The sequence below is a fragment of the Colias eurytheme genome, chromosome 7 (genome assembly GCF_061535395.1).
Source record: "Colias eurytheme isolate Ceu_HAF_F1 chromosome 7, ilColEury1 Martin Lab GWU primary, whole genome shotgun sequence".
In the NCBI taxonomy this organism is placed as follows: Eukaryota; Metazoa; Arthropoda; class Insecta; order Lepidoptera; family Pieridae; genus Colias; species Colias eurytheme.
Genome location: NC_142986.1, coordinates 7,115,971 through 7,142,790, shown reverse-complemented (window position 1 = coordinate 7,142,790; position 26,820 = coordinate 7,115,971). Strand labels below are relative to the sequence as shown.

The 26,820-nt window shown below is 34.5% G+C and overlaps 1 protein-coding gene across 11 annotated transcripts in view; it reads right to left on the bottom strand.

Annotated features, from left to right (window-relative positions):
* Positions 1-303: 303 nt before the first annotated feature.
* Positions 304-26,820, bottom strand: part of LOC149907131 (protein sprint-like) — a 171,735-nt gene continuing 145,218 nt past the window's right edge. For 6 of the 11 annotated variants that reach the window (XM_090103506.1, XM_090103507.1, XM_090103511.1 and 3 more), the window contains exons 3-24: positions 26,166-26,496; positions 15,155-15,355; positions 14,651-14,835; positions 14,145-14,374; positions 13,723-13,949; positions 13,173-13,541; positions 12,472-13,017; positions 12,028-12,223; positions 11,543-11,937; positions 11,315-11,450; positions 10,823-10,978; positions 10,351-10,477; positions 9,797-9,911; positions 9,280-9,372; positions 8,918-9,014; positions 5,340-5,509; positions 5,077-5,181; positions 4,596-4,781; positions 3,875-4,006; positions 3,133-3,360; positions 2,113-2,323; positions 304-1,761 (exon numbers count right to left, since the gene is read on the bottom strand). In XM_090103506.1, the coding sequence (XP_089959632.1) occupies positions 1,628-1,761; positions 2,113-2,323; positions 3,133-3,360; positions 3,875-4,006; positions 4,596-4,781; positions 5,077-5,181; positions 5,340-5,509; positions 8,918-9,014; positions 9,280-9,372; positions 9,797-9,911; positions 10,351-10,477; positions 10,823-10,978; positions 11,315-11,450; positions 11,543-11,937; positions 12,028-12,223; positions 12,472-13,017; positions 13,173-13,541; positions 13,723-13,949; positions 14,145-14,374; positions 14,651-14,835; positions 15,155-15,355; positions 26,166-26,496 (4,570 nt within the window). In that variant the 3' untranslated portion in view covers positions 304-1,627. The remainder of the gene's footprint in view (positions 1,762-2,112; positions 2,324-3,132; positions 3,361-3,874; positions 4,007-4,595; positions 4,782-5,076; positions 5,182-5,339; positions 5,510-8,917; positions 9,015-9,279; positions 9,373-9,796; positions 9,912-10,350; positions 10,478-10,822; positions 10,979-11,314; positions 11,451-11,542; positions 11,938-12,027; positions 12,224-12,471; positions 13,018-13,172; positions 13,542-13,722; positions 13,950-14,144; positions 14,375-14,650; positions 14,836-15,154; positions 15,356-26,165; positions 26,497-26,820) is intronic. The other 5 variants (XM_090103512.1, XM_090103502.1, XM_090103503.1 and 2 more) reach the window with 3 other exon arrangements.

The window sequence follows — 26,820 nt, the reverse complement described above, 5'->3', positions numbered from 1 at the left end:
TACTGTTATATTTTATATTACAGTATCTTAACGCTTCCGGTATCAGCGTTCGGACCATCATTTTTCTTTTTGTCATTGCGTACCACCCACCCCTGTAGAACCGCCATCCTGTTACAAATGACGCGAAATTTTGTGGGTCATTTGTAACAGGATGGCGGTTCTACAGGAGTCTTAGTACGCAATGACAAAAAGAAAAATGATGGTCCGAACGCTGATACCGGATGCGTTAAGATACTGTAATATAAAATATAACAGTATCTTAAGATAAAATCTTCACCGTGTGTGACGCGCTTAATAAATACACATAGATTACACTGTAGTTTTTCTATTAAAAATTAATTAAAATTGAATAATACATCCATCTAGAGTTAACATTTTCCCTTTATTTTTTTGAAGTTAATAAACATAACGCTAAAATAATTATCTACACTTAAAATAATTAAAGGCAGTGTCCGCTTCCATGCATAAATTTAGTTTTATCGACAAAACCACAGTGTAATACTAATTTGCGGCTAAGAAAGTACTGTATAAAACTAAGTACTATACAATGTTAATTAATCAATTTATTTAATTCAGAGCACATAATTAAGCCTCGTATACACGATATCTTCTTTCACAAGACAAGCAAACATTATTGGCAAAGAAGTTATAAATACGTAAATTATTATACTACTTTGAACAACGAAAATAAGTTAATAAAACATATGTGACTAGGATTATGTTTAGGGAGTTAAATTAGTTTTAATTTTATTAACAAAGCGTAACTTATAATTACATAGAAATATATATAAAATTTTAAAATAAAAAGATCTATTTCATTTAGCAGAAAATCATTTTAAAACATTTCGATGAACAAACTTTGACTTATTTCAAGGCCTGAAGCCCACTTCAAATTATGAAGAATCGATAAGATCAATGCCAATATTCATTCATCACCCATTTCGCACTGAGTCGTACATTTTAAGCTAAATATAAATAAATTATATTAAGAACTCTACGAATATACAAAATTAATACAAATCTTACGTTACTAATACAAATTACATCACAGTTCAATAAACAAGTCAGCGTTAAACATTAGAATACCGACAAAAGTGAAAATCTTTTAGAAATCGAAAGTTTTAAAGTACTATAATATTTATAAGCTAAAAATTTGGTGAGTTTGTTCAGGGTACTTCGAATTTTAGGAACATATACATACGTACACCCGATGATAACCTTCATAAGGTTCTGACTATCAAATAAAATAACTGAATTGGTGACTTATGATAAGGAGTACCGAATGTACGCTACGACAAACAAACATAATTGGAAATGTACAAATTAGGGCTGAAACTTTCAGTCAGGTTATACAAAACGTTACATATTAATTACGTATAAAAGCTACGTTATTAAATGGGTATAAAATGATTAAGAGCAAAAATTTGTCCTCTAAGCTATAATAGTAATGAAGTGACTAATATCGTAGAAAATATCGTTTCATTTTCGATGATAAAAATAGAATTTTATATCCCGTTTATACTAATGAATAATGAGCAAGATGAAAGATCTGTTACAAAATTGTCTTACGTTTACTTAAATTCAGTTTCATAAGTGAGATTTCAGCTAAAACTAGCGTCTAATTTGTTTACGGGTATGAAAGCAGCGCCTGCTGCGGCCATGCGATTTTTGCATCTATTCTCTTGTACGCCAATATGAAGTTCTGTCCACTTTTCTCTGACATCACTTCTTGAGGGCAGTCATTTTCGTTCAGCATCGTTTCTGCAAAAAAAAAATTTTTTTGAAAAATCTTATTTATTGGTAACTAGGTACCGATTACTATTCCATTGATCATATGAATGTGGTGTAAAAGTTTACCTTGAAGTCACAACATCTGTCACCTAACGCAACAGCTAAAGGTCGTATCCTAACATTTGTATTGGATTACTAGCGGTCCGCCCCGGCTTCGCCCGTGGTACATGTTTACGTTTTCTCTACATAAGAACCATCCTCGTACTTCAAGGAATATAATAAAAAAAGAATTATCGAAATCGGTTCAGCCGTTCTCGAGTTATGCGCTTACCAACACATTTTGCGATTCATTTTTATATATTGGATTATAATTAGACTCACCCTGTCCATCATGCAACGCAAAGAGCGCGTAATCCTGCGGGTTGGTTATAGCGGCTGCATGTGCGAGCGCTCTGCACAGGTCCCGTGCCCGCGCGCCGGGCCGGCACGGCAACGCCACGCGGCGGATGGAGCCGCGGCACTCGTCCGGTAGCGCTACACGTACTACGGCCACGCCGGCACACTCGCGCCCGCCCTCTGAGCCGCGGCGCCACTGCAAATATAATTGATAATCCATACTAATATTATAAATGCGAAAGTAACTCTGTCTGTCTGTCTGTTACTCAATCACGCCTAAACTACTGAACCAATTTGCATGAAATTTGATACGGAGATATTTTGATACCCGAGAAAGGACATAGGCTACCTTTTATTGCGAAATATGTACCTACCACGGGCGAAGCCGGGGCGGACCTCTAGTTGATATATATGTTAGAGCGCGGTTGTATTACGGTTGTATAAATACTTTTATCCATTTGATTATTATTAAAATAATTAAGTTCATTAATTGATTTGCTTATAAAATATAATTTTATCGTTAAATTAAACGCACTAACATATATTTCCGATGTATGTAATACTTAGTAATTTTATATTTCCAATATCTGCCAACCCGCACTTGGCCAGCGTGGTGGATTGTGGCCCGACACCTTTAGACCGTGTCCCAGCAGTGGGAGTGTAATGGGCTCATGATGAGGATGATTTCGATATAATAGTAAAGTTAATTTTATTACTAATTGATACTAATCGGCTAGGAAATTTATTGAGCTACTTTTACATTTTTTATAGAATCGAAGCGCATTCAATAAGACAAAGATAAAAGCGCGTATGCCGAGCACACGAGTCAAAAATGAAACTTCTTTGGCAAGATCAAATACATCAAAATCATAGCCTTACTCCGCGACTTGACGGTATTGCCATGACGCGACCTTGAAAATTTACTCTCAACCCGCCTTAAAAAGTTTTACCAAAAAATGCATTAAGAGATATAATCAACTTGCTATTAAGTACATAGTCACTTACCGGACCACTACTATCCGGGCCAGTTTCCGGCGCCAGTCGCTTCAGCACAGCGACCGCAGAGAACAGCGCAGTGAGGTAGTACCCCCCCTCGCCCGCCAACAGCGCGGCCGGCAGCAGCCCCGCCATCAGTTCCGCCTCTAACTCCGCGCAGAACAGTCGACATCGCGCCACCGTCCACGCTAGTACTGGGAGCAAGTCGTCCGCACCGAGCGTGCGCTCTCCTCTTATCTAGTAGAAAAAAATAGTATTTTATAATGGCATTTTACCCTTTCGGTACGGAACCTTAAAAATCCATACTAATATTATAAATGCGAAAGTAACTCTGTCTGTCAATCACGCCTTAAGTTCTGAATCAATTTGCATGAAATTTGATATACCTAGAGATATTTTGATACCCGAGGACATAGGCTACTTTTTACCCCGGGAAATAGGATAGGTTTTATCACGGAAATCCCACGGGAACGGGAACTATGCGGGTTTTTCTTTGACTGCGCGGGCGTAGCCGCGGGCGGAAAGCTAGTAGTAAATAATTTTAGAAATAGGTTTGCAAAAGACAACTGGAAGTATAAGATTCGTATAAGAAGAAGAAAAAGAAGACAATTGCATTATTACTCTGATTGTATCTTAACATAAAATTCATTTATATTCAATTTTTAATAAAGCTCAGCAAATAAAAGAAGGAATGTCCTTATGTTTCACAACTTTGTGTTGGTAACAGTAATAATAATATAGATATACTTACCGCATTAAACATAACAGATATGGCAGCAAGGAGATTTTCCAATTTGTCCAAAGGAGAATCTGCTTCTTGCATTTTGAGGAAATGTTTAGAAATAACAGCCAGCACAGCTGACGATGGTACTTTGGTAGATTCCTGCAACAACAAATTGTTTATATATTTATAAGACAACATATTTTAATTCAATGTCAAATGACCAAATTAATGAGGCAAAATAATATAGTAGTTTAAGAATGTCGTGGTAGCGAAAAGTAACTGATTTATGAAATAATATAAATTTCATGATAACAAGCACTATTTTTGTACACTGTAAAGCAGTACTATTTGTTGTAGTTCAACAGTTCAGCAGTTCTTTTTATCGTAGAAAAATGACAGACTACTCTATAGAACGTCTAGCGCCGTCACTTCCCAAACTTGAAACAATACTGCTATACGATATCAAGGTATCAAAGATGTTAAATTAAAAACAATCAACCATAACTATTTATTTATTTATTTTATTTTATTTTTAGTTTGTACATACATAGATTCCTAACAGCTATTTGTATTACAATATTTATAATTAACTTTAACAAAACAATACGCCAATAAAAAGGAATACCAATAATAAGACAATTAATGTGACAGTAGTTTTACATTAATTAATTATAACAATGATAAAGTGGAAAAAATTATTATTTTTTTTTTTTGGACATGATATAGACAAAATATAATCATAATGTACCTTAACTCCAAGCTGCAAGGGCGTGGCGTGTTGTGCGCGTTCGATGGCCGCGTGCAGCTGGCGCACGTCCGCCGCGTGCCACGACGCCAGCAATGTATACAGCTTGGAGCGTAGCGGCCGCACCACCAGGCGGTGCATCACACCTTCTAGTATTGCGTCAATGTTGAGGAATTCGGTTGGTTTTAACTGTAATAGAAAAAGTTAATTAAGTACTGGATATTGGCGAAGACCTTTGATTGTTTGGGAACTTATATAATAATAATATACTTATAGATAAATCTTTTGGAAGAAGAAGAACAAGCAAATTTAGAACTTATTGCATATTCATACATTTTAACTTTTTATTTTGGATTTCATTTCTAATATCATGTAGACTTCCGATTATGTTTGAGTTTGTTCAATTCTGTAATACATATTATCTCGTATGGTCAGCGTGTATTTAATTTTAAGAGGGAGAAGGGATACTAGAATTAAAAGTTACCTTAAGCCTCTCCTTTTCAACTTCTTTCTCGAACTCTCTCTCACCATGTTTCACGAGGTAATTCTTCATTCCAGACATAAACTGTCTCATATTTCGCATCATAACCTGGAAATAAAATCGTCTCATTAATTCAAAACATAAAACAAACGCTTCAAAAGATAAGAACAGCATACACTGAATCCGGTTTCGTTTTTATATCAACAAATAACACCGTCAGTAAATAACTCATTTATTATTTTTAAATAATTAACGACTTCTGTTACCTGTGGGCAAGTCTCCTTCGAGTCCAATGTGCAAGCGATAAAGTTGTCAACGTTTTGTGCGAAAGTGGTACTCTTATCCTGCGCAAGATGCAACGCATACGCACGTAGCGCCGCGCCCGCACCGCGCGACGTTCGACCGCCACGGAGTGCACGCACTCGGCCGGCTGCTGCTTGAAAACGAAACATAAATAAGAAATTATATACAAAAGTAAAAAAGTAATTCGTCTGGTCTATCTTGTAATAGTGAATATATTAAGAAAATTATATACAAAATTGCACTCGTGTGTTCTGTTCTGTAATACCTACACTTTGTAATAAAGACGAAAAGTGTTTTTTTATTATTATGTGACACTGACACGTGTTGTAGGAAAACGTGTTACAGTTGGTCTAATGTGTGACATTAGGAAGAATGCGTCGACTAATAACTATTATTTACCAGTATTAACTAGATTATCCTCGCTAATAGAGCATTGATCTCTACTAAGAAAATCGATAATTTTCATAGTTGAGATAAACGCCATACTAATACTAATACAATTATGTTTTAAATTCGATTATTCAAAAATTCTTTTAATTTTTTTGGTTTAGGCGTATTTTTAGTAATACTATGTACCTATAGCGGGGTATACTTCATGAATAAACGTTTTTTCAAAACAATGTGAAAACATAAAAAAAATTACCTATCTACTCTACCTACTAGCTAGATACAGAAATTAAGGTCGATGTAGAATCAGTCTATCTCTATTTTAGTGGGTTAAAACATTTAGCACAATCTTAAAAGCCACTTCAGACATATTGATATGGAGATAACTTCAAGTACCTAGTTAGCTTTTATATCTAAACAGTGATATTAGAGGGTAGTCATTGTACAAACGGAATTGAAAGAAGTTATGATGAAATGTTCATTTGTTAGAATATAAATTATAAATACATAAACGAAAGTTTTATGTAAAACTAAGTTTTACGCCCATAATTCTGCTGTGTTTCCCTTATAGACTTAAAAACTTTGTAATGCTATTAAAAATATTGAATAAAAAAATGAAAAACAAGTCTTTACCTACACAGATACGAATTTGTTATATCGAAATCTTGTTCGTCAACTTGGACAGGTTCCTCGTCCGCGTAAAATACCTTTTTGATTTTTCTACAAAACCCTTTCCACAGGTCGCATACTGTTTTTATGAAACGCCGGAAAGGGTTAATGTATTCAGCCTTTTCCTTTTCATTCTCCTCTGGGGCCAGATCTGCACAATGACAAGCTGGAGGTTTGGCCACAATTGTAATTTTCCTACACTCACTCCGCCCACTCAACGTCTTACACAAAGCTGTTAGCGCATCAGTTCTTGCCAAGTGGTGTTGGAACTTCGGCTGCATCAATTTTTCACGAGACACAAACACCCAATCACTCTCGAACACAAACTCACTGATCGAATCACACCGAAAATTCTTGATCGTCGTCAAAGCGAAGACTTCCTCCCCTACCGGCACTTGCACATCTATCGGTGCAGGTTTCCTTTCTTTGAACGGAGAATCCCCCAATTCCGGGTCAAATATTTTTAAGCACGTTTCACGTTTCACACTTCGCTCACTTTCCTTCCCTGATCTTCCTTGGAACAATTTTGTGAACCACTTCATGACTGATATCCTTGCGGTTTCTTCCCGCTACCACGAACGATCTAAAGCAATGAGTTCTCATTCAAACTAGCTTAGACTAAACACAGGCCGTTGGCAGATCACTGCGTGTTCTATCGGGGAGTGAGTACAAACTAGTAGCACGCGCAGACCTTTAGCCTTTAACCATAATTAATTTATTTACTCCGTCAATATTTATAATAATTGATAACAGCTGTGCGTTGCGGTGCCATTGTTCGTGTCCTATTTAGAATAATTAATTTAAATAATTGCGCCTAATGAGTCATAAAATCTTTATCTGTATGCAACGAGTGTGATGTGCGAATCTGCTTTGATTGCTCTTATCATAGAAAACTTTTGTCACATGTTGCAATGACTCTACTGTACATATTGAATTTATACGCGTATCACATTAATGCAGGCATATTATTATAACCATATGTCAATCGACATTAACTTAATTTCATAATGATATCTAATGATATGACTGTCACGAAACGATCATTATACCTAAATTATCTGAACAATTAATTAATTGTTTACATAACTGACAACTAAAACTTAATTAGTTTGTTTACTTGTTTTTTATGTGAAAACAAATATTGAATGAAAACTCATTAGTGTCGTGACTTTAATGTATTCATTCACATAATGTCGGTGACATGATAGTAAGTTTTACTACGAGCTATATGCAGGTAATAAAATCAGTAATAAAATTATTTATAGCCATATAATTCATATCGACACATTTGAAAGACATCATTTGAGTGATACTTATAAATACATCGAATGTAGATAACACATAACTTATTGCATCCTAGTTTCTAATAATATATTATTATTGATATATATATCAAAATAATATGAATTATTATAAATGTTGTTGTGATACTATAATATATCATATTAACATGGCCGGTATAAGGATAAGATTCGAAAGTATTCATTAAAAAAAGTAACATAAATTAGGCACTTCCATTACATGATTTTTTTTAATATGTACTCCTTACTTGATCAATAAGATTCATCTTACATACAAATATTGACACAAACTCTTCCGTCTACAATAATTAATATTGTTAAGAATAGCATCATATTATGATCGAGTCGAAGAAGATAACGCAATGTCTGACACATTGTTAAATAACATCTGTAGGTGACATAACCGTGAGAACAGCTGCATCACTGATATCAATCATTTTGTGAAGGTTATTAACATTATATAAATAACTAGATGTTCGCCCGCGGGTTTGCCCGCGTGTTCAAAGGAAATTCCTATGGAAATGCCATGTTTGACCACAGTAAAAAGAAGCCTATATCACTATCTCCAGACACAAGAATCATACAATATAATATCTCCGTTCCGACTGGAAGAAGAGACCAACAAACATACTATGGCATTTATAGCATTAGTATAAGGTTTGTAAGAATTTATAAAAGTGAGATTATTTGCTCGTCATTGCACGCGCCGATGTTACGTCATTTTGTCGTTTAACGAGATAACATTAGTGAATGTATATTGCACGTGTATATTCCGTTCTAATATAAGACTATCGTCTATCTTTCGTACTGTGACAAATACGCCTTTCAAAGTAAATCATTATAGGTCTGTGGGGTCGATAACACTGATTGTGTACTGCGTATGTACTTGAAAAATATGGAATGTGTTTGTCCTATCATTGTTTCTATTTTAATATGATGTTTTACACAGTACAATTATAATAAGTGTTTAAATTTGAACATGACGAATATTTAACATGTTATGAATAATAATACATAGGTATAATTAGTATTATTTTTTAAGTAAGAATATTATTTTGTAGTTGTTGATTTTACGTGTACATATTTAGAAATAAGAGACTTTATAAGAAGCTATTTTGAAAATAAAAAGTGTTGTTATGAAATTCATAAAGTAATTAATAGTTTAGTAAATAGTTTATGCTCACCTAACAATGGGTCAAGTCTATCCCTGAAGCTCTTGGCACGAGTCGCAGCGGCTGGCCCTCTCCGGGGAATCGGGGATTCCCACTCGCTTGGCTCCTCCTAATTGGGTAAATTAATATATTATGATCTTATTTATATATGTACTAGGCTTGTAGGTACTATGCATATTGAGATAAAATCATAAAATAGTTCTACAATGTTTAAAAAAAGGAAAGTTACAGTTTATGACTACGATTACATGAATAAGTAGATATTATTGTGCTTAGATTAACAGAAAATTAAATTTTAAAATCTCTTATATCTTCTTTTTTTACATAGTATTTTTGCATAATAGTTACATGTAGACCGTATTACTTATACTTACAGGTTCGTAGTTTTGTTGTCCATTAGGCGGTAAGAGGCCATCCCACTGTGAGCTATCCCATGGCTCCGAAAATACTGTGCCATCATCGCTAGCCTAAGCAAAAAAATATTATTCAATATTATGCACTATAATAATTTGGTTTTATGTCCACATATGTATTGAAATAGAAGTCTGAAATAGATTTATACTTTTAAAGTGAAACTTTTATTACATCGTCTCAAACTGTTTGGTCTGTGTAGCGCATGTCGCGTGTATCGCGGCTGCCGAGTAGGTATACCTACTCGGCAGCCGACCGTCACGCGACATGCGCTACACAAAGCAGTGTTCGGAACCATTCGAACAGTTTCACTTTTACCGTGGTTTCATAAAACCACACAACATTTTTTCTTATTAAATTTTTATACTTTTTCTAAATGTTGAGCTGCAAAAAATCATCAAAAAATCTAAAAAAAGTTGTTAAATAAAAATAAAAATTGTATCTTATTTATTCATAGAAGACGTGGATATGAAAATATACCTGTTCGGATAGTGGTCTGAGATCATGAACATTATCATAGCATGAGGCACGAGGTGGTGAACGAACTTCTTCGGGTAACGCAGTTGGATCTGATGTTAGATGCAGTTCTGGGAACCTATGCAGAAAGATAAATATGAAACAGAATACATGCACGTACTATGTAAATGAATATGTAGAAAAATACGTGTGGCACTCGAGGACTGCCGCGGTAAAGCTATTGCATAGCATCGCTGTGCCGGTTGGAGTGGGGGGCGTTAAGTTTTTTCGTTACGGAATTTTTACATTCAGTCGCCGCGCTCAAGGCCCGCGATAGAAGCTATGCAATAGCTTAAAAATATTAAATTCAACTTTTTTTTCCAATGTAGACGTTCCCATCCTAATCCTAAAGATAACAACTTATGAGAGACTTTTATATATTATAAATCATCAATTAATTCGTACTTTATTTTGAAAAGAAAATCCCAATTCACACTGCTCTGTAATGAAATAAGTAGACAAGCACTTTAAAATTATTGTCCGTATACTAAGTATGTGATTATCATAGATCCAATTACCTTTGCGCAACAACTTGGTGTACTGTTAGATGATTGCCTCCATCATCCACACCACTCAAGCGCGTCTCTTGTTCTGCCAGTGAAGGAAATGTGCCATTTTCGCTGTTTGAACACTCATCGTTCTTATCTGAAATATAAATAATCCATAAAAATTAAGGTTAATTGTCGTTACTATTCGTGATCCAATCTAATTGTAATCTGGGTTTTTAAACTTAAAAGTAAATAAAAGTTGAACTATTGAATTGTGTGCTTTATTTAAAAAATGTAAATTATAAAATGCAGTTCCATCAACAGGTAACAATACAAAGTGTAAATGATAAAATTGTAATCTAATAAAATATTTGACAATTCATACAATAAGCATCCAAGACTATGAAATTCTGGGATTTGACAAAAGCAATTGTTAGCATTTATTAGCAATTACTGTTAATATACTTTTAATATTATCTTCAATAGAAAAAATATATCTCACTTATAAACTGCCAGCTGGAATCAACAGCCCAAGTCTGTTCATTCTTGCCTGCTGGCGGTTTGCCGCCAACTCGTGGTGGTTCCACTGGTTTCATTTTGGGCTTACTTCTGAGTGACACTAAATTGTCCACAGATGTTGATGTGTTGGGGGATGATGCTGTAAATTTAAAAACATTATATTGTATGTAATAAGTGTAGTAAGTAATAAAATCATTCAGACAGTGAGTTTAAGGGCACTGTTTAATAAAGAGCTTAGGCTATTAATAAAACCGCTGATTGATCACATTTAACTGCAATGTTTATTATATTTACCTATTTATAAAATTCTTCAATAAAATTGTACAAAAAAGAAATCTTATCCTTACTAATTTGAATATTAAAAATGAATAATTTATTGGGCGGCTTTATCACTTAGAAGTGATAATATATTATGCAACAACTATGTAGTCACAGCAAAAATAACGTTTAATATTAATGTATATTTCAAACTTACGTGACAGTTCTTCTATGCTATGCATATCTCGGAGTGGGTAGTAAGGATGGTTCTGGCTTGGAGGTTCGGAATATCTCTGTGAGAGGCTCACACCGACTCTTAATAGTTTTCGTCTTGTAACTGGTAACATTGCAGCCTGGAATTAAAACAAATTAAAATGAGTGTTTAAATTATAAGCTAAATTGCAATTCACAAACATAATTCAAAAACATAATTTTAATAATATACCTCTTTCAGTGCATCAACAGGATCAGCGTAAAAGGGACTTCCAGCATTATCTTTTTCGGAATCTTCCCCATTACAATCTTTCGAACAATCGTCTTCTAGCTTAACAGTCTCCATACTTTCTGCATTATGGTTGTCCCTGTTTTTTAAAGCAGCCTCAATTTCTTCAGTCAATTTCTTATTCATATTTAGCACAATATTTAATTTGTCTGGTCTTTTAGCCACAACATCACCTTTGCTGTTTGTTGTAGCTATTATTTCACTTGATCCGTTGAAACTCTTTTTAAGAGAGTTATCGGAGATATTTTTCTTTTCGTTTAAACTTTCTGATGAATTCAGTAAGATCATGTTTTCTTTTTCAAGAACGGATTGCGTACTTTTTGCATTATTTAATTTAGCTGTAAAATTAAATTATTTTTATTAGATAAAGACAACTGGAAATTTTATATGCTAATATAGAAATTTTATTAGAAGACTATATTGCTTACGCAGTGTATCTGGGAGTAAGTCCGGTCGTTTGCTTTTCATTAGCCCATTGTTTACATTATTGTCATTTTCAGACTTCAGAGGCTTGAATGTGGTACAATTGTTACCCTCGGGTCCCCAAATGTCTTCATAGTCACTAACTTTATCTATTAATGAACTACGGTAATATACTCCCGGCGATTCAAGGATGTCAGACTCCTAAAACATTTAAAAAATAATTCAGTACACATAGATGCTAGTCTCTGTTATAATATTATGTGTGTAAGGACTATGGCGTTGTTATATATTATCTAAATCTATTCATGCTGTTAATACACTTCAAACAAAATGCTTTATACAGTTTTATGTTATTTATAATTCTTTGCTATTCTTACATATCTATTTAGCTCAAAGTGTAGCATTTCCAAAGTGTATATTGCTAGGCAAAAACTTCAGTATACCCCTACCTGATAATGTCTGGACTCCTTTCGAAGGGAGTGTTTACTTCTTCTCGATCTACCAGATGGCGTTGTACTTGTCGTGTTTGAATTTGGAGATAACAACTTGTCTCTACCACTTATTGGTGATAGAATTGATTGATTTGATATTGGTGAGAACACATTTTTGTTAGACACAGGAGAAGACCTCGATATAGGAGAAAATATTTCACTCTTATTAGTTTGACTCAGAGGTGAAAATACACCGCTTTTTGAGGAAATAGTATCATTAGAAACGGGTGAATTTATTTGACTTGTTGGAGAGAATATGCCACTGGTGACAGAATTAGTACCGTTCGGCGACACAAGCTGATTCGGAGCAAAGCTACTTGTGGATTTTGTACACGTATTAACAACGGGATCGATTGATTCGGATGTATTTGTCTGAGATTGTTCATTTGGCGATTCGGGCTCAGTATTGTTTTGTTCAGCTATCTGTCTTTTAAAGCTTCCGTGTAAACTAGCAGTCATTGTACTTATACATTCCCCTTCTGGCGATAAACGATGCAACATGTTCTATACAGGAACAAGAATAATTTTTATGAGTGATTATACAACATATAAATATTAGTATGGATATGCATTCAAGCAAATACAGTTATAGTTGTCTAAATTCTAAAACATGCAACCGGCACACGCACACCATGCACAAGAAATGCGAATTGTCTCACCTGATCTCCATTAGGCTCATTAAGTTTCCCTGTGTCTATACTGAACACATTCATATTATTGTTTGAATTAGACGCAAGCGTTAGTTGCAATCGATCACTCTGAATATTCTCGTTTATTTGGTGGTTATGTATTTGTGTGTTATTGACGCTGAACGTAACCGTCGTTGTGACGGTTATGTTTCCATTCGAAACTTTATTAATTGGGCTGAATAGAGCGTCGGATTTAGGAGATAAGGAGATCTTTGAAAAAGGTGGTTTGGCCCACCTCGGTGGAGGCGGGGGAGGGGTGGATTTAATACTGTGAGTTTGTGTCGGTGACAGTTGGGGTGGATTCGTTGTAGGAAATGTGTGAGGTTGTGTAATGTGTGCCTGGAAATATGTTAAGCATATTAATTATCGCTTTAGAATAGAGAAGCATTGTACAACAGTACGTATCGTTTTTGTTGAAGAATAAAGATGGTGCAATAGGTAACTACGAAAATAGTAAAATAAAAATTTAAGCCATGTTTATTCTTCTTGGTCTTTTAAGCTGAATAAGGGAAACACTTACCGTACTAGACATAAGATTTAGTGTGTTAGGTGGGGTGGGTCGAGGCGCTCGTACAAAGGTTCCGTTTGGTTTTGCCGGTGGTGATGGAGCATTTTTTCCTTTAAATGTACTTAGGCTTTGGCTTTGGCTTGGTGGGGAGCCAGATGTCTCAACTGGAGACATTTTTAAAACAACGTTTTGATCCTTATCTGTGCTAAATATATGCTCTTTTGAATTGTGGCTCGTATCTGTAAATTAATTATTTTTGTTTGTGACTTCAATAAATCAACACAATTTACATACACAATTATAATAATCACTTAAAATTTGTTTTTGGAATAGAATTTAGCACTTTCATTTTCCTCTTCATAAAATATTAAATTATCAGTCTTATAAAATCTTCACACATGTTCTACATATTTCCCTGAATAAAGTATACTTACTCGCATTAAAACTGCTAAGACTAGATCCCGTATCCGAGGGTGTGACAGCCATTGGCACAACGCCATTTGCAAGCTGACATGGCGACAGGAGATTGTTCGGGTTATTCTTTGGATTCGCCATCGGGTAGCCCCAGAACTCTTGTCCAAGCAGAGCCAAGGAACTTAACTGGTGTCTACTCTTCGCTTCTCTGAGAGGCCTCGGTAGTTGTAACTGCACTGGTAACTCATCACTGCAAATGAAATACATATAGTTCGATCATTACGAATATCAATTATGACCAAATTTATTTCTGCTAATTACAAATTACGCAATGTGTTTATTAATTAATGCGATTATCAATTAATCTGTGTCATAATCAAATATTATTTGTTGATTTTATTTCACACTAATTACTGAGTAATATAAATACAATTAAACCAAGCAATTTAGAACATTGAACATTTTTGGTTTTTCAAAACTTGGTTCCAAAAATCTTTGTTATACACTGAACAGAAACTAGACTCACCAACATTGTGAATAATGCGCAATCAATTCGGGGATGTTGTCGAATCTGTTGTGCGAGGTCTCGAGGCCGATGCGACCGCCCGAGGCCTGAATGAGGTAGTGTTCGATGTAAGGGCCCTTGTCAGCTGGCAGGCGGACGCTTATTGCCATTGTATCCGGCTGGCTCGACTGGCGCACCACGAAGTTCTGGAACGTTCGTTGCGAATGTAAATTTATTGCCTTGTTATGTGAAATTTGGATACGTTGGAATACTTTATGTGAAAACGAATATTTTAGTACATGATTTGCTATTATGTTCCTAGTTCATCGTTTTATTAGACATACATAAAGACTGCTAAGAAAATAATGTCGAGTTAAATTCACAAAAAGATTTGCCTTAAACAACTAATTAGTAATTACAATAATAAATGTTGCACCAAATATTACACGCTGAATGCCTATTGTTATTAACTTGTTTACATGGCGTAAAATCACATTGACATAGTTAAGTTCAACTACAACTTACCCCTTCTTCCTTCCCTTGCAATAGATGAAAGGCCCCAGCGCGCTGGATCCCAGGAAGGAACCAAACCGGGTGGGTTCTGATCAGTCTCTCCAGCAAGCCAATATCACATGGTGGCTGTTCTTCGGAATCAGACCCTGAAGATCCGACGGAGGAGCAGTCTCCTTTCGCACCTTCTCCATCTGATGATAGACTTTCCCGGCTCTGAAAAGTTAAGAAAACATTATTAGAACTGTGAAAAAAGAAAAGGTGTGATGGTCCTGCGGGAAACAAACTCGTATTTTCGTCTTCGTTGTTCAATAGATTTAAATATTTATGTAATGATTTAAGGAATATTGAAATAGCAAGTCAAGTAGCAGTTTTTAATTGGTACAATAAATGGAACAGCGAAGGGTGTGATATTTATGTAAAATGTAATAAAAAAGCACAGAATACAAAAGTCCTTCTAAAATGAGGTATATGTGGAGGTTTCTTCTTATTTGCATTTTGCATAAAACATAGGAACATATTTCACATTACTTAATTAATCATACTCTCGCAGCATCAGCTCACATCTTAGCTAATGGATCTGCATATTTTAAACTTATCGACATCGTAATATGTTAAGAGCATCGCGTCGAGAGACGAGTAGTTTAGAAATGTGTACATCAAAATATATTCCAAAATGCAATGAGTATTATCTAAACTCGAAAGTATGAAAATTAATTCAGAATTTTAAATTCAAAATAATTTCCATTACTCCGTCACAAACACTTGCATTACGAGTTTTGAAAGCATCGTATCCTTTTATGGTTCTATTAAATAAAATAAACAACAAATTATTTTATACGTTGCTGTAAATAGCATAAAGTTTATTTTCAAACGTTACATTTTATTTTAAACATAATAAAGCGGAGTTAAACATGGAGTGGGTTAGGGACCGAGTAAATGTTTGCGAACCGTGTTGATATATAAAGTGTACCTACACAGCCTATTAAGATTAAAGTCAATGTAAATGAGGACGAGAATTTATAAGGTTTAATCTTTCCTACTAGCCTAATTAAACATGGATTACAGGCGTATTGATTGTATACGTTTGTAATTATTGATGTTTTATTGAAATGGTGTTTGCCAAATTAAAGAAAACTGTTTTTGAGTTTGCTATTTGATTTAGTAGGCATATTATAAAATAAGGCTCAAAGTTCGTCATAAGCTTTTTTATTAGGTTAACGCTAACCTATTAATTTCGAAAGTAGTTGATTTGAAGTCCCAAAAAATGAAACAAAATTTGAAATAAAACGAAAATGAAGAAAAATCATAATGAATTTCAGGAAGTCATCCGTCAGACTTTGTTATATGATCGCAATAGGAGAACAAACCAATTAATGTAAAATATAAATGTTTAAGATAAGACGTTCTAAATTGCAATCCGGGCACGGTGCCCAATTCCCGTGTCGTAAGCAAGGGAATTAGGTACAATCTACTTCGCAGACTTCCTATATTTTCTCATGATTAAATCTGTCGCATGTTTCTTGTAGCAGTCTCTAGAGCATCTAACGTTGTTTCGGTTTGTTGTAAACTAAATTTTATATGGAAATAGTGTATAGGAGCTTTTCGTTTGCCGGTCAATGAACTTGATGTAAAGCTTTCAATTTATCTATACTAATATTATAAAGAGGAAAGGTTTGTATGTATGTAAGTATGTATGTATGTATGTATGTATGTATGTATGGTTTTCACGCATAAACTACTGGACCGATTTTGATGAAATTTGGCACAGAAAATCTTTAGACCCTGAGAAAGAACATAGGCTACCTTTTATTGCGAAATATGTACCACGGGCGAAGCCGGGGCGGACCGCTAGTATGTACAATGGGTTTGACGCACTTGGTGCACTTCTCAACTTGTACACCATGCTCAAATGGTGAACTTAGCAACTTGTACACTTCTCAAATGGTACACTTCGCGACTGGTACACGTCTCAAATGGTGCACTTCGCAAATGGTGCACTTTTTAAGATTAGTTGAGATTTGGAAAAATTGTGTAAAAATGAAAGAATTTTTAGTTTTGGATGTTTAATTTTTATAATTATGTCAACACAATAATAATAATTAAACTATACAGAATCACCTTAAACACTATAACATTTTGGGTCATTTTTATTTTTTCAAAAATAAAAATGTGACTCGGATATAATAAAAATAATATAATTATGTCAAAAAAAAAGTAGATTTACAGTAAAAAAATATCATAATAAAGATATGATATAATATCATATTATATCAATAACCTTTGTAATATTATTATTTAACTTTTAACTATTACTAATTAAATAAAAGCTTTAAATTAAATCATAACCTGTTTCTTAAAAACAAATTAGTAAAAGTAATAATAAGTAAAATTACAAAGACAAAGTTTTAGTTTTAGACTACTTTTACTAAGACAAAGTTTTAGTAGTTTTAGTTATTTTTTTACTGTAAATCTACTTTTTTTTGACATAATTATATTATTTTTATTATATCCGAGTCACATTTTTATTTTTGAAAAAATAAAAATGACCCAAAATGTTATAGTGTTTAAGGTGATTCTGTATAGTTTAATTATTATTATTGTGTTGACATAATTATAAAAATTAAACATCCAAAACTAAAAATTCTTTCATTTTTACACAATTTTTCCAAATCTCAACTAATCTTAAAAAGTGCACCATTTGCGAAGTGCACCATTTGAGACGTGTACCAGTCGCGAAGTGTACCATTTGAGAAGTGTACAAGTTGCTAAGTTCACCATTTGAGCATGGTGTACAAGTTGAGAAGTGCACCAAGTGCGTCAAACCCTGTACAATAAAGAAAATAGATAGGCCCTTAAATATTATGTTTTTTTTTTTCATAAAATTATATTGTCTTCACATCTTTTCATGTGAAGTTGAAACAATTATAAAAATAAAATAAAGAGACATAAAATAATATATCTATGAATCACATAAAATCTATATACCGTATCTACCAGAAATCAAATCCACAATCGATAGAAGTAATACGTATTTGTTATCTGATATTGAACATTCTTCAGTTAAAATGTGGGGTCACACAAGCGAATTTTTAACGGAAATCTATCCCTTCAACATATTGCACCGCAATAAAACTGTTGAATACGACATTTCATATGACGGGAAGATATTTCGCGACAAATTTCCAGAACATTCACTTCAAACAGAAAGAAGGCTTTGTTCAGGGACTTGGAAATGTTATTTCTCGATTCATCCGCAAAGGTTTGAGGCACAAAGGCGGCAATTTCGTACGATCGTTCGTTCTCGTTGGCTCGCGTATGTCTCGTTGTTTGGGTGAAAGTTATTTTTACCCTTTTTGTGCGGTCATAGCCCTCGCATAAAGATAAAGCCTGCGGAAATATGATACTCCTCATTATGTGAGGAAAGTCTTTTTAATAATTCTATAAAAGGTATTTTTGTGAGCGCAGGAAACATACGCCGGCCGCAGTAGTGTAGCAAATGTTAGATAAAGGTAAACAGTGCAATAATTCTTCGTCTACTTAAAATATTAGTATTAAAGTGATATTATGAATGTGTTAATTACAAAAAAATTACAAAATACATTCATTTTGAAGAAACATAATTACTTTTAAAAATTAATATGCGACATTAATCTTCTACGTCTATTTAATTTTAAGTGACGAAAGACAAACAATGTAGAGATTATATTAACATTATACGCATTAAATGATTATGATTTATTAAAACTCTGTGTAACGTATCTAGGAGGGTGTCATATTCGTTAATAGAGACAAACTTCCTTGCATAATACCGCACGTTAAACGTGGTGTAGTTTCAAAATTAAATCGCATACATTTGTTACAATTAGTTTTGATGCTGCATTTCATTGCTAATTGCGAAATGAATCTTTTCACATTAACAAGTAAAGTGACATAAGTAAAGTAAGAAGTGTTTTTGACTAACGTTATATTTATGTAGACTTTTTGCGTATAAATACATTGTTTTGACAGTTCTTTTATTATTGACTGAGGGAAAGTATCTCGCCTTGCCTTTACCTTTATTACAGAATAATAACTAGTGCCTTTATTAATAAATTATAACCTTAGTAAGAAAAAAAGTTATGTAGGTACTGGATCCCTACTTTTACAGTTAGCAAGTTAAAGGAAAGTCAAAAGTCAAATGTGTATTTTCAAGAAAGGCAAAAAATTTATAGCAATTCCTGGAAACAGTGTCTTTCCAAATCTTGGAACATTATATTTATGGTTGTAAAATTCACTCTTACGTGCTTCGCGTGCACACGGGCTGTGTAAACAACCACGGTGGTTTAGCCAAATACGCGTACATTTGCAAATAAATAAAAATCGTACCAGCCGTCGTTATTGCTCTATAAATTAATGGTCTGCGGCAAATAAACGATTCAGTGAACCAACATTTGCGCGGGGAAGCCACGCCGTATCTCTGCCGAATCAATTGAAGGGATTCTGCATTCGACGCTTAATAAAACTGTAATCAAAGTTACTATTTGCATGCGAGTTAATATTTATATGTGCTGAAATTAATTATTGGTAGTTATAGGTGTTTTTTTATCGTTAGAGTGATGGTTCTTTGGACGATTTTGAGTAGAATGCGTTTAAAGGCCTCAATTAAAACGGTGATTAAACGAGAATGACATTCCTAATAATTACCTATATTAATCGTTTATATATTTCGTTACTGAAATAATAAAACTAATAAAAGATAACCGAAACAACTAATGATAATAACCGTTTAATTAAACACGAAGAATGCAAACGTTTAAACGTAGGGAAGGCAAAATTAATTAAGTAATTTGCGTTAACATTTCTATTAAATTGCGCGGGAAATTAATATCCAAATCGGTAACAATAATGGAGTGCTATGAATCATATAACAAAAGCCGCCGCGGCCGGCGTCAGGTAAGGTGTTAAATCCTGAAAACAAAGCAACGTTTATAGCGAAGTTATAGCATCTATGTACAGATTTATGGGGAAAGTTGGATTGCAATTAGTTTTCTATGGCGCTAAACGACGGTTTTGTACGTGCGTTGTAGGTACATTAATTTTGTCGGATTGTTCGTGGTCTTGTTATGGTGCTTGTAATTTGTATGGGATGTTATTGTTTTATGATAGGTTGTATTGCGGTTTCGTGCGTGTTTTTGCTGTTAGATTTAATTAAAATTTGTAGTATTATTGGGTTCATTAGAGCATTAAATTTAGTAACGTTCAATGAGCCATTAAAACGGAAATTCCTAGGCAGATGTATATTTGTAGTTTGTAAAATTTATTATTGCACTCATACAAAATCAAAATAAAACTGCCATGCTGTAAATATAAAATACATTTTTAATTTTGCCAACAACTCAAAACTTTTGATGTAAACAAATTTATGACCAATAATCGGGGATTACTGGGAAAACTTCGCGAAAGTTATAAGTAGAGTCGAATCAACGATGTCATGAAAAGTAAGACCCCTATTTTCAAACCCCCCTCAATCTCTTAAGAGGCAGCTGTGTATCACCGAGACTCATAAAAATATACAACTCCTGACACTTAGTGTCGCATAACAGTTCAGCTTTACTCGACTTTGGTAAGTGCGAAGTGGTCACACGTGCTCTAGTACTGCAAATGGAACAGACGTTTAAGGAGTGAACGCAAGACACCTGCTACCGAAACTTTAAGAATAGGGTACTTTTAATTAGGTTAATGGCGGACATAACGGTCAATTGGAATGCGATAGTCTTTAAGATTTGCGCCTTCATTCGATGTTATGATTAATAGTTTTGATTTGTGGGTCGATGAAGTCATTTTTCTTTAATTAATTAGATGATTCTACGGTTTATTAGTTATCTATATTTTTTTTATTTGCACACATATTTTTAAAAGACTGCATAGAGATTGATAGCTTAATAATGCGAAAATGAAAATGACGCAACAAATTAAAAATTCAAATGAAAATTGCAACGAATCTAATGAAGCACTCGTTAAAAGTATCACAACATCCACAATTTATTTAGCAAAATACTAGAAACCAAGCCAGCTCAAAGCGGCAAAGTTTTAACTTTTAACGAGCGGAATCGACTGCAGACGGGTAAAAAATAAAATAAAAATAAACACGGATGCAAAAACCGTCGCAGGCCGAGATCAAGTTATAAGTTCTCAAATAAACTTAGACCCTTTAGTTTTCTTCAAGTTCAATCAAAGAGAACAAACAACATTTGTGGTCCAAGGGACGCAGCGGGGATGCAGCGGGATGACTCACGGGGTAAAATCAATAAGTCGCCGCCCTATACCGTGCGGATTGTAATGACGTTTTTATGGTTAACTATAATTAATTTCTCTTTTGCTTTCCGTTGACAATTTTGTTCGTTTACCGAGTGGTAATGGAAATAAGTACGTTTGTCTTTCGTTTGATAATTAAGTAGTTAATTATAGCTACATAATTTTAATTTGTAGGTTAATACTTATTGTAGAGCTAATTAAAATGTGATTAATTTTAACGGAAGTTTGATTTATAAATTGAAATTGGTTTGTTAAAATTTATAGTCTACGTACTTTACCTACTTTTTTGAACGCAATAATAAAGCAATATATTAAAAGATAACGCAACTTTGACGTTACAAATTTTTTTATCGAAACATGAAAAGTTGATACAACAAACAACAAACAAGAGCTAATGATAAATCTTTTCATTTTCAAACACAGCTCTCCGTAGATAACGCTGACTGACTGAATTGCAATTAAAAATAAATTTTACTTCAGTCCTTTTTATGTGTGAAAAGACAAATAAAAATAGTCCTGTTCGATCAGAATAGTCCTGTTTTCTTTTAAACATGGGACCGTAATTCTCAATCCGTCATTCAGCTTACGACTAATCCATACTTAATATTATAAATGCGAAAGTAACTCTGTCTGTCTGTCTGTTACTCAATCACGCCTAAACTACTGAACCAATTTTCATGAAATTTGGTATGGAGATATTTTGATACCCGAGAAAGGCTACTTTTTATCCCGGGAAAATGACGCAATCCCGGAAATCCCACGGGAACGGGAACTATGCGGGTTTTTCTTTCACTGCGCGGGCGAAGCCGCGGGCAGAAACCTAGTAATTAATAAATTAAAAAGAAAATAATAATTTCAGGCACTTTTCTATGCTTATACAAAAAGCACACAAAAATCGGCACAATATGATAGTGATGTAGAGGCATTCAAACTATGGGTTTATTGTATTAAGTATTATATATTCATTTTGTTTTAATATGGATCGTAAAATACCAACGTACCATTTTTTCACACTTAAACAGATATAGCGAAAGGATACCGACATTAATATTCTCGGCATGACAATAATATTATGAATTCATAGCCATGTAGTTGGAACTAAGGATGCCTATATGAATGACCCATTTATGTTATGATTCTTTGATCGAAAAACGTCCTACATATACGAATATAATAATGTGGTATGGTTCATAGATAACTAATACTTGGAGGAACTAATTTTGCTACATAGTCATTAGCAAGAAAGAGCCTTAGTCTTTACTAATTTTTAAAGCTAAGCGAGTTCAAAAAAAAAAACGATTTTGAAAATTTAGTGGCTTGTTTCATAACAGATTACATTCAGCTTTTTTATCCTTGGTCAATGTGAGACACGACCTTCTTTAGTAGATTATACACATATAATTTATCTAGTTGACTGCAATCTTTATAAATACAAAAGGGTTTCAAATTATTTTGTTATATATACAGCTGATATTTAGGCAAGGGTAAGGGACTAGGGTATCATATCCACTGGAGAGTTACTTGACATGTGACATTGTAACTGCGGCTGATTCAGGCTCGATTGTCCTGTTACCAAAGGGACCGTTGGGGCTTTAATTTGGTATTTAGCATATTCGTTATTGTTAAACATGTTTAAGGAGGAGTAATAGTATATTAAATGACCATGTAAAGTAGGGAACAATTTTAATAAGCAAATGCACGGATTTGTCTGTAGAATAGGTTTGGTTTTGCACCTATAAACATAGCAATCCTATCTGTATACCCGGGTGAAAGAGAAAGTTCTTCAAGCTGGGAAAAGATTGAACAAGAGGGTGTTACATGATTTAAAATAACAAGCATAACTTTTATAAGGTACCTTAAAGGAAGATAGAATCACGAAATCAATCACACTACACGATGGCAAGCAAGACTGATTTTGAGTAAAAAGCTCATCATTAAGCTGACGTGTTTGACGTCCCCCATCTCCCACTTATTTATAGGAAACCCTTACAATACGTCAAAAATGTCTAGACCAAGTGACAAACAAAATAAAGTGTACTTTGTATCGGATAGACGATAAAAGTATTAAAATGTTATCACATATTTAAAATACCAATCAAAAACAGGAATTTTCAGATTACAATTTTAATTTTGTAAATTAAAAAAAATAACTTATATTGCCTGAAACAAAACATTTTATTAATAAAAAGAAAAGAAAATATAAAAGGTACGTTTGCTACTTTTAAATTTTAATATCAGTTTAGATGAACTTTTAAAGTGAAACTTTTATTACATCGTCTCAAACTTTTTGGTCTGTGTAGCGCATGTCGCGTGACGGTCGGCTGCCGAGTAGGTATAAAGCAGTGTTCGGAACCGTTCGAACAGTTTCACTTTTACCGTGGTTTCATAAAACCACATAACATTTTTTAATATCCCACTTGTTCGTTATACATTGAATGTTATATAGCGAGTAGTTACATGCAAAGTGCACAGGAAGCAGTGAATCGACTGCACTCGGACGCAAATTATCCAGGGTTTTTCTTTTCAACGATTAACCGGGGGGCGCGAAGCTGACGGTGCTGAAAAAATGACTCCTTAACAATGGTGCAAATTAGCCGGTCATTAACTGCATTTAGTGTGGAGTTTATGGTACGTGGTGTTATAAGAAGACCATTGGATTAAATTATAAACAAAGATTTTGATTTACTTTTGCATTAAAATGACCGTGAGGTCAACAAACACGGATTCAAAAAACCGAAAAAACTATGCGTCTATGACTGACTGACTACATATCTCATTTCTATTATTTTATAGTTTAACTAGCGGTCCGCCCCGGCTTCGCCCGTGGTACATATGAAAAATAGATGTTGGCCGATTCTCAGACTTACCCGATATGCACAGAAAATTTCATGAGAATCGGTCCACCCGTTTCGGAGGAGTATGCAGACTAACATTGTGACACGAGAATTTTATATATAAGAAGATAATAAAACAATTGCTTGATTGCTATTAATTAAAGTACTTAATTATCAAACACAAAATATTAACCACGTTTTGTACTTAAATAGCAAACCGCATAGCCTGATAGTTATGGGAAACATTAAAATAACGCATTAATTTAAGCAAATGCTAGCATTGTCCACTAGTGCCATTTATACGCCACAAATGGCTTTCAACTCTGAGCACAGAGCTCTAATTTGAGGGTTAATTATCATTGTAATATATAAGTGAAGTGTAATGAATATTTTGGGTCATCCCGACCCGTATTGTCTTTTTCGCAGTCGGACCCTATTTCATGCCGGGAATGTTTTTGCGGGAATAACTCATTTATTTTCATAATGGTTAGATTTATTTCAATGATTATTGAATCAGTAACGTAAATTAAGATAAAGATATTTATTTTATGATATTGTATGATAATTAATGATAATCATCGTTCAACCAAAGTTGAATGATGATTAGGTATATATATATATACACTAGCGGTCCGCCCCGGCTTCGCCCGTGGTAGGTACATATTTACGTTTTCTCTACATAAAAACCATCCTCGTACTTCAAGGAATATAATAAAAAAGAATTATCGAAATCGGTTCAGTTCGAAATCGTTCTCGAGTTATGCGCTTACCAACACATTTTGCGATTCATTTTTATATATAAGAAGATATAAAGATTTATTGATCATAAAACATTTCACAACTTCACCATTTAATAACCGAAATGTCTAAGGGCTTAATGACGCATCTCATGAACAGCGTGATAAAATATAACACTTTGCTCAAACGCATCAACAACTGCAAGGGTTCGGTAGGATTTCAAGCATTCAAGCAACACTTGCAATTGACTAGAGTCGTACACCTCAAGAGTGCTTTTGTCACGGTCCGTAAGTGCATTTGGAGTGCAGCCGCCGTTCTGTGCGTAAATATTGTGCCGGCTCCTGGTTATCATTCCAAATGCACTGTAAACAATATTCGGTCGTTTCAACAGAAGCTCTTAACCCTCGATGATGTTGTGTCTACGTTTAATAGCCTCGAGCGAGTCGGATCATTTACAAACAAAGAATTATTCGTTTCTTTTGTACAAATTTAATAAAGACTGCGGAACGGGAGCACCATCTTTAATAACGAAGTTTACCCTGAATTTCCTTAAGACGACATTCTAAATAAAAACACGCGACAAAGGGACGTAATACCTCATTTTGCGAAACGCGCTCACATTGAAAAGCAAAAATTTAATTCCGCGGATAGAATTGAAAGACACGGCTCTCATGTAACGTTACTCGCGGCTTATTCACATGGTAATGGAAGCAAAATAGAAGGAAGTTGGGAACTTACAGTTCCGACAACCCGCATTCAAACGGACCATTTGAAAGCAACACAAATAGACTGCCTGAACGTAATTTTACTTCAATATCAAATTCGCCAACGGTACTGCTCTGAATTTTGCCATGTAAATAGACGACTGGTTGAAAAAACTTAGTGAACGCAGTGAGCCGTTCATTACGAAACTTTTACGACGAAATTCTTCTATTTGTTTAGTTTAAAATCTAAAAGTCCACTTGCGATAAACTTTACTTTTAGGATGTGAATCAAATACTCGAGTGATTTTGTCGAAGTTTGAATCATTATTGTACTCGTGAAATATGGCATCAATTGTAATGGTAACTTAGTCACATTACAGACGTATTGGCCTGAAGGTGCCTATTTGTTATGTACTTTAACTCAATAGCTTCTCGTGAATCTTAAAATCTTACCTGGCTCAGGCTGTCTCCCAAACTGCCGTCAGTGTCCACAGGTCTGAAGAGTTGATTCGCCTGTTTGATAGCAAGATCCCGTCTCTGCTTTCTGTCCTGCGATTCTCTCATTGCTTGACTCTGTAGTCTTTCGAAGAACTCTCTAGGTTTCATCGGCGGCGGTTCATCGTCAGGCGGCGGGGGAGGGGGCGGGGGCAGCCGTGTGCGGGGGGAACTTCTGATGAGAGATCTTTCGTCATCTTCAGTCGATCGCTCATCGTGGTCAGAGTCGGAGCTCCGACTGTCCCGGCGCCTTACGCCTTGCAAGTGAGGCTCGAGGAATGTTGCATTTCTGGAACAAACGATAGGAGATTTAATAAATAGATTCATTCGTCAGTGTTCAAATTTTTTAAATAAGATGAAAGTTTGGATTTTCATCGAATAATCATCGTACTAATTTCATCATCGTACCTACTGGATTTGATTTCCATACCATATTAGATTTTATGCTTCAACATACAGTTACGTAGTACTGTTTAACATACGATAATGACACAATAACAATCTAAACTATTACAATTACAAAGGGACAAAGAGCCAACTCCCATTACTTTGTCCGCAAAACCTAGACTGCTATTAGATTTATAGGAATAGCTTACTAAGTGCCTACTGATCT